The 17,004-nt window shown below is 30.4% G+C and overlaps 1 protein-coding gene across 2 annotated transcripts in view; it reads right to left on the reverse strand.

Moving 5' to 3' along the window:
- Elp4 (elongator acetyltransferase complex subunit 4) overlaps positions 1 to 17,004 on the reverse strand; it is a 264,679-nt gene that overhangs the window by 133,936 nt on the left and 113,739 nt on the right. For both annotated transcript variants that reach the window (XM_047516710.1, XM_047516709.1), the window contains exons 6-7: positions 12,423 to 12,507; positions 7,108 to 7,296 (exon numbers count right to left, since the gene is read on the reverse strand). In XM_047516710.1, the coding sequence (XP_047372666.1) occupies positions 7,108 to 7,296; positions 12,423 to 12,507 (274 nt within the window). The remainder of the gene's footprint in view (positions 1 to 7,107; positions 7,297 to 12,422; positions 12,508 to 17,004) is intronic.

The following is a 17,004-nucleotide window of genomic DNA, read 5'->3' on the forward strand; positions in this document are numbered from 1 at the left end:
AGAAGGATTGAAACACAGTTCTACTATTTTCTATTTTAAAGAAAAACAGATTGTTTAAAACTTATTAGACTTATATAAATATTGTGAATTTTAAAATATATTATAAAATTAAAATTGGCTTAACATAATTCAGTTAATTTTCAAAAATTCTTTCTTTGTATCTTTAAAACACGTCAATTTCTTACAATCAAATTCACAGTAAAGAAGATCTAGAAAAATTAAAGGTAGATTCATAGCTGAGAATATCTTGATTAAGGAAGAAATTCATGAAAAAAATGATACCCAGAATATCTGGCTTTATTTTTTATCCTTTAGTAACTGATAGCTTTGTCTAACTGATTAAATCTATAATTTTCATCCTAAAATATTTTCCTTGATAAAGTATATTACAAATATGAAAAATGGATTAAGATATGTCAGGAAGTAAAGTCATGCATTCCTATGATGATGCCCTCACATTAACAATTATATGCAAATATTTTCCAAAATTTTGTAGTTTTTCAGTGTCTATTGTTCAGTCACCAATTATTTTTAGTTCTTGTTTTAAGAATAAAAGATTTCACATTGGGAAAAATCCACAAGGTCTTTAGAGTTCACATTTTATCATCCCATATTAGTGGTTAGTTCTAAACCCATCCATTGCTTGACTTTGAAGTTAGATGATAAAACCCTCAGCATGAACACAAAAGTTTATGGATGTGAAAAGGTTTGTTCTGAATTTCTTTACACAGGAACATACTGTAACATTTACTTCAGTGAATTCAAAGCTCTAATACATTAATATTTTAGAAGATTATCTGGAAAAGCTATCAATTAAAATAACAATTTAACCTTATTCAACTTTCAAGAGATATATAACAAGACCCTTCTTGTTTTTCATCTGAAAATAAATTTCCTTTGGTATAAACTAAAGTTGGTAATAGTGTTCTTAAATCAATCAGTTGGGAGAAAAAATCTACAAATCAAATTATTGTAAAACAGTGGCTATATGATAAAATCTGAACAAGGCTATTAATTGAGCAAGTTCCAGTGATGACAAATATGCTAGTCTTGTTTCAAATCTGAAATTGGTTCTGAATATAAAAAAGTTTTTTACCAACTAATGTTCTCTAAGCAAATACATTAAATACTTGCAATATTTAGAATTACTCATGAATGAAAAAATATTTCAGATTTTATCATAATATCAAAAAAGTTTTCATTCCTTCATTATTACAGTAAGAAAAAATTTTAGTTTGTAGCTTATATAAAAATTCTTTACAAAGTATAGATAATGAAGGCTTGAGTAAAAATTAGCAATTATAAAAAGTAAATTTTCTTTGGAAAGGAGAGATGTGATAAGCCTTGCCTATTTTAATTACAATTCTAAGTCTTTGAATATTTATGTCCTGATAGTTTTGAGTAAAATATTAATCAATAAAAATATAAATCAAGAAAATCTTGTCACAGATTGCATAAAAAAGAAACAGGGAAAATTTATTTTCCTTTCACCTTGCTAACAAAATAAGGCTCAAAACTAAGTTTTTATTTCCCCAAAGAATAAATGTCATTGGTCAACATTTTCTAAAGCACCCAAGTGTCAGGATATTGAAAAATAAAACTAATTTAAAAGGCAAAAATGTTTGCATAATTTGGAGGTAGATAACAAATTTCACTAGTAATAAGCCAGCTCCCATTTATAAACCAGAAGGAAACCAGTTTCAGATATTGCTAGATATGAACATTAATGTCCTTTTGAAACTACTTTAAAGTTACCACTTTTCAAAACCAAATCAAACCAAACCTCATTTAAAAGTTTCAAACAAGGAAGACATTTCTAGTAGTAAATGGGAAAAAAAGCAGTAGACTGTTCAATGTAGCTGAAATATAATGTAGTTGGAATATATTTCAAGTTTGTAAAAGTTGAAATAATATATAGGAAGAGTTTGAAGAGAGGGTTTTGGTTATTTTTCTTAGATGCACCTTTCTTTCCTTTTTTAATTTTTCAATCCACGACAACCTTCACTGACAGCAGAGTTTGAACAGTTGAGTTGTGAGAATGTGAGCAGCTGCTGTTATTATAACTAAAGGTCTGTCTATGGCTTGAGTCTGAGAGACCACATGTTCGGCTGTCCTCTCATCTTGCCATCCTCACCAATTAACTATTAACATGGAGGGCTGTACACATGCTCTTGGGGGCTCTTTAACAGGCTTCTTGGCGAGTGGCACAACTACACAGCAGGGATCTGGGAACTGAGTAATGCTGGAATATAGGGACGCCACCCGTAGTTCTGCTCCTTCTAATGACACTTTACTCCACAGTTCAGCATGTAACAAAGTCTGTATTTAACTTAGCCATTTTCACATGCATTTCAGTACAATATCTTTGGGCAGACACTAAGATTATATTCTAGTAAGAGATGATATGAATAATAATGTTACTTCACAGAGAAAATTATTCAAGACTATATACATGTTTTTAAGTCATTCACAGTACAGTTGACAAATAATTTGAGTGTTTTCCCAACAAATGTTTGGAGTTTATTTTTATACATTTGCTTCAAAGTGTGCTTGTCATTTTCCACTGTGTTTTTATGGAAAAAATCTTTAACTTAAAGGAAATAAAAAAATTTCAAGTTCGGTGTGGGGTCAAATAAAATATTTCAAATACAAAGGTAAAAATCATGCTTGTTCATTCTACTTGCAAGTCTTATTATAACAATAAGTTAAAATCAGTTTTGAGTCTATGTCATTATTTTCCCTACTTTACTTTTCCCCCTTTGCAATTTCCCTAACTATGTGTTCCTTCCCTACAATGAAATTAAACATGGGAAGCATGCCAAAAGTACAATAAAGGGTAACTAATCATTACTGTACAAGTCTGACAGAATGCTAATAACTAAAATAAGAACACTGATTGGTTGGGTTAGCACTGTAAGAGATGAAGATACTTTATGTCCTTTTAATCTAGTGTTACTTTATTTACAGGTGCTTAATTATATGACAAAATTTCCAAGGATATCAAACTACATTTCTAATTCCAGTCAGAAACTACTTTACTATCAACATCCAAGTCCAAGTAACAAAATACCTACATATACTATTTTCCATTCTTTTATATTACTGAAACAGCTCCATGGGAATAGGAGCTTTGTTGTGTTCAATAGTGTATTCCCATGGGTGCCTAGAACAGTGCCTGCTATCTTCGTTGAAAGAATGACTAAGTTAAATTATCTTTAGTCATTCAATCAGCATTGAAACTTCAATTTAGTCTCTAGAGATAGCACTGGTCATAGTGGAAAGGACATTTACATATGAGTTTTTTTACAACATGGTGATCATACTAAGATCTGGATGGATATCTAACTTTATGCCTCTGGGTCTGTCTCAGGCCTAATTTATGAAAAGAAGCTGCCAGTGTTTCTTATAAGAAAAATTAGGAAACTGAACTTCTATTTTGTGTGTGTGTGTGTGTGTTTCTCTTTGATGTTGGGTAGTGAACCCATGGCCTTGTGAGTACTAATCTACTACTGAGCTATACTCCCAGTTCCTTCGTTGCATTGATATACTTTATATCTTATCATTGTAGACTGATCGCTGTTCAAATTCTCAGTTTTGGAGGTCCTTTTAAGTCACAACAGTGAAGATAACAGTTGCTAACAAACTGAAAGCCTACTATGTGCCAGCAGTGTCTCAATATCTGATATTGCTAATCTTTTGACTTTTATATTTTGCCTCAGCTTTACAGAGGCAGAAATTGAAGCTGCAAAAGTTAAGATGACTAAGATCAAATAACTTATAAAGTCTCTCTGCCTCCAAAAGTACTGGTTCTTTCTATCACTGAATACTACTTAATACCTAATATTTTTCTCAATTTTAGTACCTCTACTGAATAAGCAATATTGCATACCATTTAAAAGTGCAGTAATTGGGGGCAGGGAGGAAAAGTCTAGGTCTAAATTCTGCCTTTTACTAGCTGTGTGAGCCTGGGAAGATAACAAGAATACTAACTATATAGGATTAACATAAGGATTAAATGAGTTAATATATGAAAAGATTAGGACTGCACCTCACCCACAGTAATCACTATGAAAGTTTTTATTAAGGAAACTCAGTATCCTGTGAGTTTGATGTCTTTGACTACATTTCTAAGCAAATTGCTTCCAGTTCTTAATCTTTCCTTAGCCTGTTTTCCTTGCTAATCTACAAAAAGATAAAAGAGCTTTATCCCCTACTTGTATGATGACTGATTTTCTCCTAAATACTTAGATATAAAAACAGATACATAGTCAGAGACATCATGTTTAAAGAGCAAGAGATTGACTGTGATACTGGAGACTGAACACAGGCCTAAATGCATAGCTAGGGAAGCACTCTACCACTCAGCTACACTACAGTCCATTTTTAAGTTTTTATTTTGAGGCAGGATCTCACTATGCTGCCCAGGTGGACTTGAATTCGAGATCCTCCTGCCTCAGTCTCCTGATTAGTTGAGATTATAGGTGTCTGCCACTACTACCAGCTATCAAGTGATATTAGGGCCAGAAGACTATGAGATAGCTTTGCAAAATTATATAGGGAAAAGAGAATGAAAAATGTGAAAATATTAGGTTGTACAGGTTAGTTTTTGTTTGTTTGTTTAAAGAGCTTTCTATTTTGGAGAACATGTCTTAATTCTTGGTCAAACTGTGTAACTTTAAACTCATCACCAAAGTCTGATCTTATGTTATTTCCATTTCAAAGTAGTCTCTTTATTGGTATGTTGAAAAGCAAAAATTAAAACAATATTTATTCTAGCTACACAAAGGTTTAAATATAGTTATAAAATATAAAAATTAGGGCTGGGGATATTGCTTAGTTGGTAGAGTGCTTGCCTCACAAGCATAAGGCCCTGGGTTTAATCCCCAGCATCCCCAGCACCACAAAAACAAAAACAAAAACAAAAACCAAAAAACAAAAAATAAAAAGCAAATATCAAAATTAAAATATTGTTTTATATTTAGACATTCAGTTCACCTTATCATTTAATCATTACTTAATCAGTGATGCAGATGGGCTGACTTGATATCACCTGATAGTATTACTGTTTTTTCTTCAAACAAAGGCAAAGAAATCATTATCATAGATATTCCTGATTGGAGAGGAATCTCTTCTCTAAGTAATAATCACCAAAGAAACGGCTTTTTAAAAGTGTTTTTTTCCTCTTCCTTTCCTCGCTCCCTCCTCAGAGTTTCTTTGTAATAAGTTTGAAAAGTTACATATGCACATATATTCATTTCATAATCATTTATATATTAATTTCATAATCAGTTTTCTTTGCAATTATGTAAAAGGAAATAAATACTCATTTTTTGTTTTCCCTTGTCTGGAATGGAATGAAATTTTGGCTTAATCTTTCACATATCCTAATTTGCCAAAGACTTTACAGTGATAGTTTTCTATTTAAAAATGCTGAATAATAGCAATGTAGAACAATAACTTTTCTTCCTAATGGAATGCTAGTTAAAGGTAGTTAATAATTCAAGACAATAGGATGTAGTATGAGAGGGGAAGAAATCTAAGTTTTAGAATTAAGCAGATTTGAGTTTGAATATCATCTTTCAATGTGTAACAGATATGTGATACCAGAGAATCAGATCTTCAGTTTAATTTTCTTTGTAGTTGACACCACAGCTATCTCTCAGGGTTGTAATGATTTGAGAATCTATGTGATCTAATATTGAAGACGTTGGGGTGTAGAGTCAGGGAAAGACATTAGCAGTGTCACTTACTAAGTGACCTTGGGAGAACAGAGGTAAAAACTATCTATAGGGTATATAGAAAATAGGTTTGTGGTGAAGATTCAAGGACATAATGCTTGTGAAGTGCTTGGCCTGTACACTCATTGTTATAGTAATAGCATATTTGGTAGTAGTAGGAATATAGCAGTATTTTCACCAGTATCTGATAAATGTGTTTCAGGTTTAATTTATTATCAAAATCAAGAAACTTATTTTGTCTAACCAAACTATTAGTAAAGTATTAACTTTATAATAACAATGAACATAATGAAAGTATGGGTACAAAGTCTAATAGAATTAGAAAAAGGGATTCTCCTATGAAACACATACAGTTTTAAGATCATAATAACAACATAAGCTTAGGAGCATCCATACAAAGTCCATAAAGGAAAACACTGAGTTAATTATCCTCCATGACAATTAGAAATAAATTCTACTGACCAAGGAGTCAAAATTAGCTCTTCATGCCAAATTTTTCAGTCATAATATCAAAATATTTTGGAACTAAATGAAATTTAAATAAAATTTGTCGTATGCAGTTAGGTTCTAGTTGTGTTAGAACAAAGATGCTAAAATCACATAAGTAGCATCAACAATTAGGTATTAGAAATAATGAATATTCACTTAATTTACACTTTTTAAACATATAGAAAAATCTAGGTTCTTTGCTAAAAATTTGTCACATTTATTGTTACATTATCAGAAAGTCATATGAAGAAAAGTATAAACATCTGACCCTACCTTAACAAAAATTATAATGTAGTAGATGTTTGAGATATAGAAAATCAGATACTTGAGGCAGACCTAAGTTTAGTAAATAGTACTACTAATAAAAGAGAATGAGTACGTGTGAAGTATGTTAATGTATAATTAGAATGTTAACTAAGGAAACAAAAGCTGTTTGAGAACATGAACAAAAATTATGTAAAAAATTCAAACAGGAATACACTGATTCATTAGTACAAAATTAAACTATAAAACATTTAGAAGAAACAAAAAGATCTTAGAGAGGACAAAGATAGATAAGATTGAAGAGGTGAGGGAGAGAAACCATTATCCATTTAAAAATTGATAAGTTAAACCTCATTAAGACTTTAAACTTTTATCACAGGCTGGAAGAAAATTATTGCAAACTGTAGCTAAAATGTATCAGGAATTGTACAACTTGATAATGAGCCAATTACCAAACTAAAAATGGACAAAAGACTTGACAAAAAAAGCTATTGGAATGGCTAAGAAGCATGTGAAAAGATTACCAACATTATTCCTAATCAAGGAAATGGAAATTAAAATCACAACATCATAGCATTTGACCACTAGTTAGGAAAGATAATTTTTAAAGTCTTACCTGGATAAGATGTGTTGGCATTGTGATGATACAGGCTGACAGAGAGGTTCTAAGAAGACCACGGAGAACATAGAGGAATTTGGTAAGGTTGTGACTGTTGTTACAGTTTTCTGTACAGCAAATATCATCTCCCCATAAGGGTGAACCAAGATTCTGAATTCCTATTCTTAAAATGTTTTTCTGTTTGTTCTAAAAGAAAGTGTGAGGGAGGTAAACACATAAAGTTTTGTTAATTGATATGATACTTCTTTTATTAACCAGTTCTAATTTTTATTTATAACACCAGGAACAATGTCAACAAATGTGGTAAAAATTTAAGCCATATTAGTAATAAGGTAATATAAAAGAAATCTTTTAGATTACAAGAGTATAAAAAAACAACAGAACTAAACCAGGCGTGATGGTGTACCTGCAGTTCTAGTTACTTAGGAGGCTGAGACGTGGGGATCACCTGCATCCAGGAGGTTGAGGACAGCCTAGCAATATAGCAAGACCCTGTCTCTAAGTAAGTAAACAAATAATAGAACCCATTTTATCCATTTTTGGAAAATTTAAAGAATATGACAAACCTTAAGCTTTAAATTGTGTCTAAATTTTATCAGTGATTACGCTAAGAATTATGTTTGAGGCAGTTAATATGTAAGAGATCACAGGTTATAGTAGAGAAAAATCTAAAATTGAATGCTTGTAAACTTGTCCTTAGTATTTAGAAAATTAGAAAATTCTATAAATATTTCAATAAATTACTCAATATTTCTCATTTAACTTTATCTACTGCCTGATCTTTTTTCTGAAAAATGTTTAAGATGTTGGGATGTATAACACTTTGGTTTTACATTTTACACTTGTCTATAGGTTTTCCTCCTGAGGTTTTTGTATAATAATAAAATTCAACATTTTTCATAAAATTTAAAAGGTGAACATTTAGAATTTGAGCCTACTGACATTAATATCACAATAATAGTGACTGATATTTCTTAGGGAAATAATATTTATAAATCAGGGTTGGGGCTGTAGCTCAGTTGTAGTGTGCTTGCCTGGCACCATATATATATATATATTTATATATATATAAAGAAGAATATTTAAAAATCTTTAAAGAAAACCCAGGATGAATGTCAGTAAGTACTTGCCATTAGATGTGTTTATAAAAAATTTTACTGTTTGGGTTATTCTAACTGAACAAATGTTTTGTAAATGCTTTCCCTAGAAATCTAACAAAATTTCTGGGCAAAAGAAAGAGGTGTTAACAAAACTTGGCACATGCAAATTTTGGAAAATCATTATTATAATTCTAATGGAAAATAATATGTTCTTTCTTAAATCCATGATTTGGGATATGTGCCACTTTAAATATAATTTATGATGAAACAGGATCCTAAAATGCATCACAGGCTGTTATAAAATACCACTAATGAAATTTTTTAGTCAATTAGTTATTGTCTAACATAGTATATCTAGTTCTCTGATATTACAGATGAAAATCGAATTTGTGTACTCTTTTTTCAGGTACAATTTATTGACAAAGAAGGGTAAGGAAATGAATGAAACACTGAAATGTTAAGAGGAAAATCCAAGGGAACAGTAGTTAGGTAAAATGAATAACACTGAGACTGTATAGTCTAGACTATGTAACAAAGTAGATTCTGGTCAACACATACAGTTCTCTCTCAGTATCCATGGGTGACTGGTTCCAGGGCCCCCTGTGGATACCAAAATCTGTGAATGCTCAAGTCCTGTATATAAAATGATGCAGTATTTGCCTAACTTATGTATATACACACTCTTGAATACCTGAAATCATCTCTGGGTTAATTATAATGTCTAATACAATGTAAAGACTAAGTAAACAGTGGTTATGCTGTATTATTTGGGACTAAGGAAAAAAATGTCTATACATATTCTGTATAGAAGAATTCTTTTGTTCAGATATTTTCAATCTACAATTGGTTACATCTGAAGATATGGAACAAAGGGTCAACTGTATATTCTTTAAGGTTCAGTTTTCTCATCTTCAAAATTCAAAGGATAGACTAAAATATTATCTGATGATCCCATAAAATTCTTCAAATACATGAAAGGATACAGAGGCCTGGATAGATTGTAGCAATGAGATTTCAGAAAAAGGAATTTCCTAAGAGTTTTAGGAAAACAACTTCATAACAACAATGACCTGAATTAAATTGATGTTATCAAGGCAGTTAGTCTAATTTTCTTTTTGGGATTGTGTTCAAGTTATGATAGACAACCATCTAAGACACCCTATGCTATGATCTTGGTAGTACAAAAAAAATTGTTCTCTTTATTTCTGTACTCCTTAAATAAAATAAAGTGAAAAGATGTACAAGGGCATTTGCATATTATACACCTTGGATCTAATGATATTTAATTTAACTTCCATTGATAAATGAAGCATATGAAACTGAACAGTCTTTGTACCTATAAAGGTGAATAATGGAAATTTTAATGCTGTGTCAAATAAATAAGCCATTCAAATAAACAAATAAACCCAGATGAGCAACTTAAAAAAAAAAGAAATATAAATGTATTTCTGGCAAATGTGTGTGAAATATCTGTGAAATATGATAAGGCATTCTTTTTGTCATTTTCTTATTACTTAGAATGTAAAACTTTAAGTCTGATTTTGTTATCTCTAAGCTTATCTAATGCTAACAAGCTTAGGTTAGACTCCTAACAGAACGAGCAATCTAGAAAAAGGGAGCAAGACCTTACACCCCTGCTCCCCAAAAATCCAGATGTTAGAATTAAATATGAAGGTAAAGTAGAGCAGCATCATATTGTTTCCCCTGACACTGTTTTAGAAACTAAAGACTGGTGATATTTTAACCTATGGTCACCATTACCTATTATTGTTGTCTCAAAAGTACTTCTTACAAGTTTGTAACAAAATGCTGTTAGATATGGAATTAGGAGAACTACAGAAGTTTAGTGACTTTCACAGATACACTGACATGCATATAGAAAGAATGAAAATATTAAGCCAAAGAATGAATGAGTGATGTCAGTAGGTATATATAGCACATCAGAATGCAATTGAGTATAATATTTCAATATAAGGAATACAGTTTTATTTTTAAAAGTATAATGGTAATTGCAAAAACAAAGGCCAAGCTACTAATTTCCTATGTCATCTGACATAACTCCTGGGATCTGCCATGTAATAATGGGTATGCTGTGTAGCATGGTTAGATTTAAAATAAAGAACCTTTTGCTGATCACTGTACAATCACTAAATTTATTCCTAAAAGAATATCTAACATTTAATGTAATATTGTAAGGAAAATCAATATTCAAATTTCATTTTCATTATATTTCTTAGATACTTGAAAATCACAACTTAAGTGAAATTATAACAGCAATTTGTGTCTATACACCAAATACCTTTAAGGTATTATATGTTGTGCTGTGCTGCTTAGCTTACTACCAAGGTTAATTATGGACAATTCTCTGTCCCTTTGAGTGTATTTCTATCTGTTGTCTCCAACTAGTTCAGCTTATTTGAACATGTAGTGACAGAGAAAATAAGATTTAAATTTCCTTTTAAAAAATGTTAGAACATTGTTTAGGCTCAGAAATAATATTTTTTGAAGTAGTGCTTGATAGATTGATTTAGATCTTTTTGAATTCATCTAAAGTTTGTGAAACAGATGTATAAACTAGGCAATTTAACAAACTGTAATCTATAATAATATGGAAATTTATTAACTACATTTTAGTTCTAATAAAATTGGAAGTGAACTTTGATAACAAATTATAGGCACATGTTAACTTAAAAATTTTAAGCATTCTTGGTATTCACCATAGAATGTCCACCTTAACCCTGTTCCATCTTTATGAAAGTCAATAGTTAATAGAACCTCTGGTTTGGAGAACCAACAAGCTCCAGTTTATTGTCTATCAAGTTCATAAAAAATTTATTGTTTCTTGAAAATGGTATTTTTTTTATACCCAAATAAACAATTAAGAAAACAAAAATTTCGTTCCATTGTAATACTAGCTTGTTCATTAAGGAATCTTAGGAAGTATCTGCATGGGTATGCAAGAGTGTAATATGTGTACACACTCCTTTTGCTGTTTATTGTCTTTACTTTTTTACATTCTAGAAAATTTCTTGCTCTCCGATGTGTCATCATCCTGCAAGAGCAGCAGCTCTGCACACTGTACCATAGGAACTGTTATGACATGCCTGTTTCCATAGTTACCACAGCAAGTGGGGAGAGGTGTCTGTCAGGGACCAATTTACCTCTCCAGATGAGCACTGCCACCAAAGGAATACATGGTACCTATAAATCTTAGCAAGGACCAAAAATGGAACAACAAGGAGCAAAATAAAATTGTATTAAATACTAAAGACCATCACAAAAACTGACACATGTGAAAAAGCATCTAAAAATAAATGTCTGTGCTTCACCAAATATATACAAGTATTTTCAGCCTGCTAGTACATTAGCAATCAAAACAAATTTAAAAATTATTATTATTTTTGCCACAGAGAAATTGTTAAATACAGCCATAAAGTTTTATAAGGTATTTTAAAATCTATGAATTAATAGCCAATGTAGCCCAGCATGCCAGAATAAGATTTTTGGCTTTTCTGTTTTCTTCAATAAAAATAATGGTGCTTTGGAAATACTTTTGCTAAAATAATATAAATGTAATACAAGTCTTTTAGTTGCAAATGCAATTAAAATCACTGAGGAGAAATTTTGAAAGGCATGATATCTTGAAATAAAATTTTCCTCTTTCTGTTTAACTAACCGAAACATCTTTATTAGTAGAAATTTGGAGGACGTTTTTAAAATTAGAGCTACAAAGAATAGTTAAGCTATAAAATATTTTAATATAGCAAGTAAAAATATATCTTTTATTCAATGAAACAACTCAAAGTGCAAATGTAAGAAGAAATAAAACATTGAGATAATTCTTACATAGAGGGTAATTCAAAATTAAGGTTTGATTGACAGAAACATGAAAAATTTAGAAAGAAAGGTACAAATCTTGTATATTTTAAAGTAATTTTCAAAATGCAGCTACTTATTAACCCCAGAAGCTATAAATAGATATTTAAAAAGTGTTGACAATGCATGTATACATCTTATGCATCTTATGTACATCCAGGGAGATTTTAGCCAAAACTCTAAATACACATTAACAACCAAACTAAGGCTTAATTACATTCTCTGTGCTTGAAAATACGTTGTTGATTTTTTTCTAAGACTTCTAGGTCCACCCCTAGAGAATTTAAAAACAACATTATGTATATGGATATAAAAGGCTTTGAAAGTACTCAATACCTGGGGATTGGATCCATCAAATCCTTCCTCATAAATGATGTTCTGGATGAACTGAAGCAGCTTTGTGTAGCCGTGAGTCAAAGAACTGTTGGTAAGAAGTGGCTCATAAATACATACACAGGCTTTTTTAATAAGAACTAAAAAAAAAAAAAAACCACTAAAACATTCAGTAAATAATTAATATATTTATATTCATTAGATAACAAAAATAAATAAAATGTGTCAAATTAGGTTAAATAATCCTAAAATATAAATCAATACATAAAGTGAATAAGTTATAATAATGCTTAACTTAAGTTAATAATGCTTAATATTGACTTGCTCAGTGTTCTTGACATCATGGGAAGGTAAAAATCTGTGGAGACTGAGATGACTTAATTATGTCAGGCTTAGTTACCTCCAAGAAAATTAATGATTTAATGAAGCAACCTAAAAGATAAAGCCACTATAGCTTTTCAGGAGTAATCATACATAATTAACACATAGATAATGAACTGCTATGCCAAGTACACCTAAATCAACGTCCTGATCACCTGAGCTCATCTTCCATCAAAGTTTTAATTTTCTTAGAACAAACTGCTGAAATAATAGTAATTTAAAAACTTGATATTTTACAACATATGAACAAGTGAGTGTAATTTCCACTAAATTTATTGTTTATCTACTTTCTTTGTTAAAAGACAAAAATGTGCAAATTTAAGATAAATAATTTCTCCCATGAATACCAGCATTAATAATACAATTTAAAAATATTTTACAAATACCATAAAATATCTCAAAGAAAATTTACTAAGAGTGAAGAAAATCTGTTTTATACTAACTGAAGATAAGATTCTGCCTCATGGACAATACCTATGTGTTTTGGCTAAACATTAAATGTCATGACAATGAGGTTGTGCTTAGAACATAGCTATTCATAGACTCTGCTATGTCTAGAGCTATGAAAACTGTGCATGACCGTAAAAACACAAAATTGCTTTCCTGCAATCCTAAGTACATAAATCACATAGGCAGAAAAAAATGCCCTAAAGAAAGAATGAAATATGATTTGAAGTATGTATTCAACAGTGAAGAATGTCCAAAGTTGGGAAATATATCAGACTGCTTAGTGGGCAAAGTCAGTGGTAGGTGGCTCAACAGAAATATATGTACATCTCTGTTAATAAGTTATCGAAAGCCACAGCCAACTTAAAAGTATCTATCCTAAGAAACAAAAAAGAAAACCAAGAGAATAGAATGTTCTTCTGTGCAAAACAAATAATGAAGGATTTGATAGTACAGTTATTTCTCCATTTTCAGTGAAAATACAGTAGATTACATGGACACATTTTTCCACTTTCATGAGTGAGGAAATATTTCTATAAATAATATTCTGCAAGGCAATTTTTTTTTTTTACTAGTTCGTATCTTAACATACATTTGTCCTTAACACACATTTGTCCTGGCTAGTTCAAGTTTTAGAACATAATGGTACTGTTTGAGTCCGGTATATTCAATTGCTATCTGGGTCAATTAACTTTGCACAGAGGGCAAAATCTGCCCAAGGTCCCAGATTATGAAATGAATTGCAGCCAACCATTTGATGAATGTCACTATGGGTTAAAGGAGGCACATACACCCAGTGCTTCCTGATCCACCAATAATACATCTGTCTAAGATCATTATTATTTCATATGATAATAATGATAATATAAGATCCTGTAATATTTGTTTTTCTGTGCTTGGTTTATTTCTCCTAGTATAAGGTCCTCCAGTTTCATTCATGTTGTCACAAATGATAGAATTTCCTTCTTTTCAAAGGTTAAATAGTATTTCATTGTTTTTTTTGTGTATGTACATACCATATTGTCTTCATTCATCTGTTGATGAACACTTAGGTTATTTCCTATCTTGGCTATTGTGAACAATGCAGCAATGAACATAGGAGTATATTTATCCCTCCAACCTACTGATTTCATTTCCTTTAGATATAAGCCCAGAAGTAGGATTGTTGGATAATAGTTCTATTCTTAAATTTTTAGAAACCTCATACTTGTTTCTACAGCAGTTGTATTAATTTATCTTCCCAACAATGGCTTAGAAGGATTCCCTTTTCTTCACATTCTAGTCAATACTTATCTTCCATCTTTTGAAATAGCCATTCTAACAGGTATAAAGTGATATCTCATTGTGATTTTAATTTGCATTTTCCTGGTCACTAATAATGTGTAGCATTTTTTCATAAACTTATTGTCCATTTCAATGTCTTCTTTTGAGAAATGTCTATTTTGTTCATTGGCTCATTTACAAACCAGGTTGTTTCCTTGCTATTGAGTTGTTTGAGTTAGTAATATATTTTGGGTTTTAACCTCTTATCAGGCATATTTTCTTCCCATCCCTAAGACTGTCTTCACTCTGCTGATTGTTTCATTTACTGTGAAGAATAGGGAGGTTCTTTCATGTAAGAACAAAAATGAAGACATAAATTCATTTCCAATACCTCTTAATTGCTTTCCTTATTTAGCACTGACACAAAACAATCAAATCACCAACAATTCTTTGAACTTATAAAAAATAAATTTCTGCAACTAGATAGAGTTCTAGGAAAATAAATTCTTTGACAAAATAAAAGGGAAGTTATATTCCATGTATGTATAATATGTCAAAATACATATACTATCATGTATGTCTAAAAACAATGAACAAAAAAAAATCGGGGAGACTTTTTCTTCAGACAGTATGATTTCAAGGTATTAAATAAGCTGAAAATTCTCTCACAAACAAGAGAAAAGTCAATACATTTAGGTATATTAATTGGGAATATTAGGTATATTAATTTAGGTATATTAATTGGGAATATTAACTTTTAGATATATAGCATTAAATCATTTAAAACTGAAATCATTTATATTTGGTATTAAAATACTAAGTACTGTTAATCACCATACATATTCTTGCATTTATATTTACAATAATATATTTTTTAAGGAAATAAATATCTTCAATTTTCATCTAATATTTTGGCTTTGTTATTAAAGTTATTTAATTTTGACAATGTTTACTTTGTATATGTGTGTGTGTGTGTATTTCTGTGTGTGTGTGTTTATTAGTCTAGCAAAAGGAACGGGCAAGAAGGAAACTCACTTACAAATATGACCCTAGCTGTTTTATTGTCTCCAAACATTTAAGAAAATTTAGGTTAATCCAAGTGTTTCAAACCTGTTGCAAAGGCAGTGTATTTTGAATTGTGTGTACTAAATTACCTGATTTTTATGTGATTTTAACTTTTATGTTATAATCATCTGTTTTGAGATTGTACAATCTGTCTTTACTATCACACCACAAAGAATATAAAAATAATAACTAGAAGTCTAATTTTTATCTTTAAAATACCAGGCAGTTAAAATTATCTTTTGTTTAAAAAAGAGTAAAAATAACTTGGGTTACAGGTGTCAAGGTTTTGTCTGCAAAAATATAAATTATAAAAATTATGTATATGAAATTAAAATAACTAGCTGATAAGTGAAAAGTTTATATATAAAGAGGCCCTTGGGTATTTTTTTTTTTTTTAGCAAGACTAATTGATTTTAGTTATATAAATCGACAAAGTTGGTACACAGTATATACTCAAAAAACGCTGGCATCACATTTGATGAATACAATAACTTTGTGAGTTAAATATAGCCACTATTCCCATTTTATGGTTGAGAAAATCAAGATTCATTAGATGCTAAGTGATCTGTCCAAGATGGTACAATAATGAAGTGACAGAAGTGGCACTTAAAATTCAATTTTTCTAAAACTTCAAATTATCTGCTCTTTTGACTACACTGAGATAAAACCTAAGAGTGAGATTTAAATTCAGTGAAAAGTCTATGGGTTCAAATATACTAATGTGGCTTATAGGATATTTGAATATGGCTCCATTCAACATGTCAAATGAAGCATTTGGGTGCAGAGTTTTAGGAAGAGATTTCTTTTATTTGTAACTTTGAAGCCTTTACCAATGGGCCTCTGTTGTATTAACTTGGAGCAAAATGTATTAAAAAACCCTCAGTGTTGAATAGTGTAAATTTACAAATACATAATCTAGATCCCAGTATTGCAAGGTGGAAATTAAGCTGAAGATGTGGGTACTAGTCCCACCTGTGCCAATAAATGAAGCTAATTGTGTGACATGAGGCAAATTCTTTAAATGTTCTATTCTGGTCTTCTAAATTTTTCCAATTACAAAGTTAAGTCAACTAGATGACCTCTGATGTCTATTCTGACTTTAAAATTATTTGATTCAACAATGATGTTTCTCATTAAAATGATTTGTTGCTGGGCTTTTAAAAATAAGAATTTCTGGTTTAAATATTTTATTTAAGTACTATCATTCCTAATTAGGATTAATTTAAAATGAAGATGAATCATTTTTAGTTTATTATGAAAATGAATGAGAGAATATTATTTGCTATTATCAGAATTCTATTTGCATGTATATTTCAAGAATGTGTCTATGTATAGCAAATAGTGAGATATACTTGTAAGGCAGTAGGCACAATATCTAGTGTCTCAACTAACTGTATAAAATAATTTGCTGAGCTAAAGATAGATTAGC

The sequence above is a fragment of the Sciurus carolinensis genome, chromosome 11 (assembly GCF_902686445.1).
Source record: "Sciurus carolinensis chromosome 11, mSciCar1.2, whole genome shotgun sequence".
Classification (NCBI taxonomy): Eukaryota; Metazoa; Chordata; class Mammalia; order Rodentia; family Sciuridae; genus Sciurus; species Sciurus carolinensis.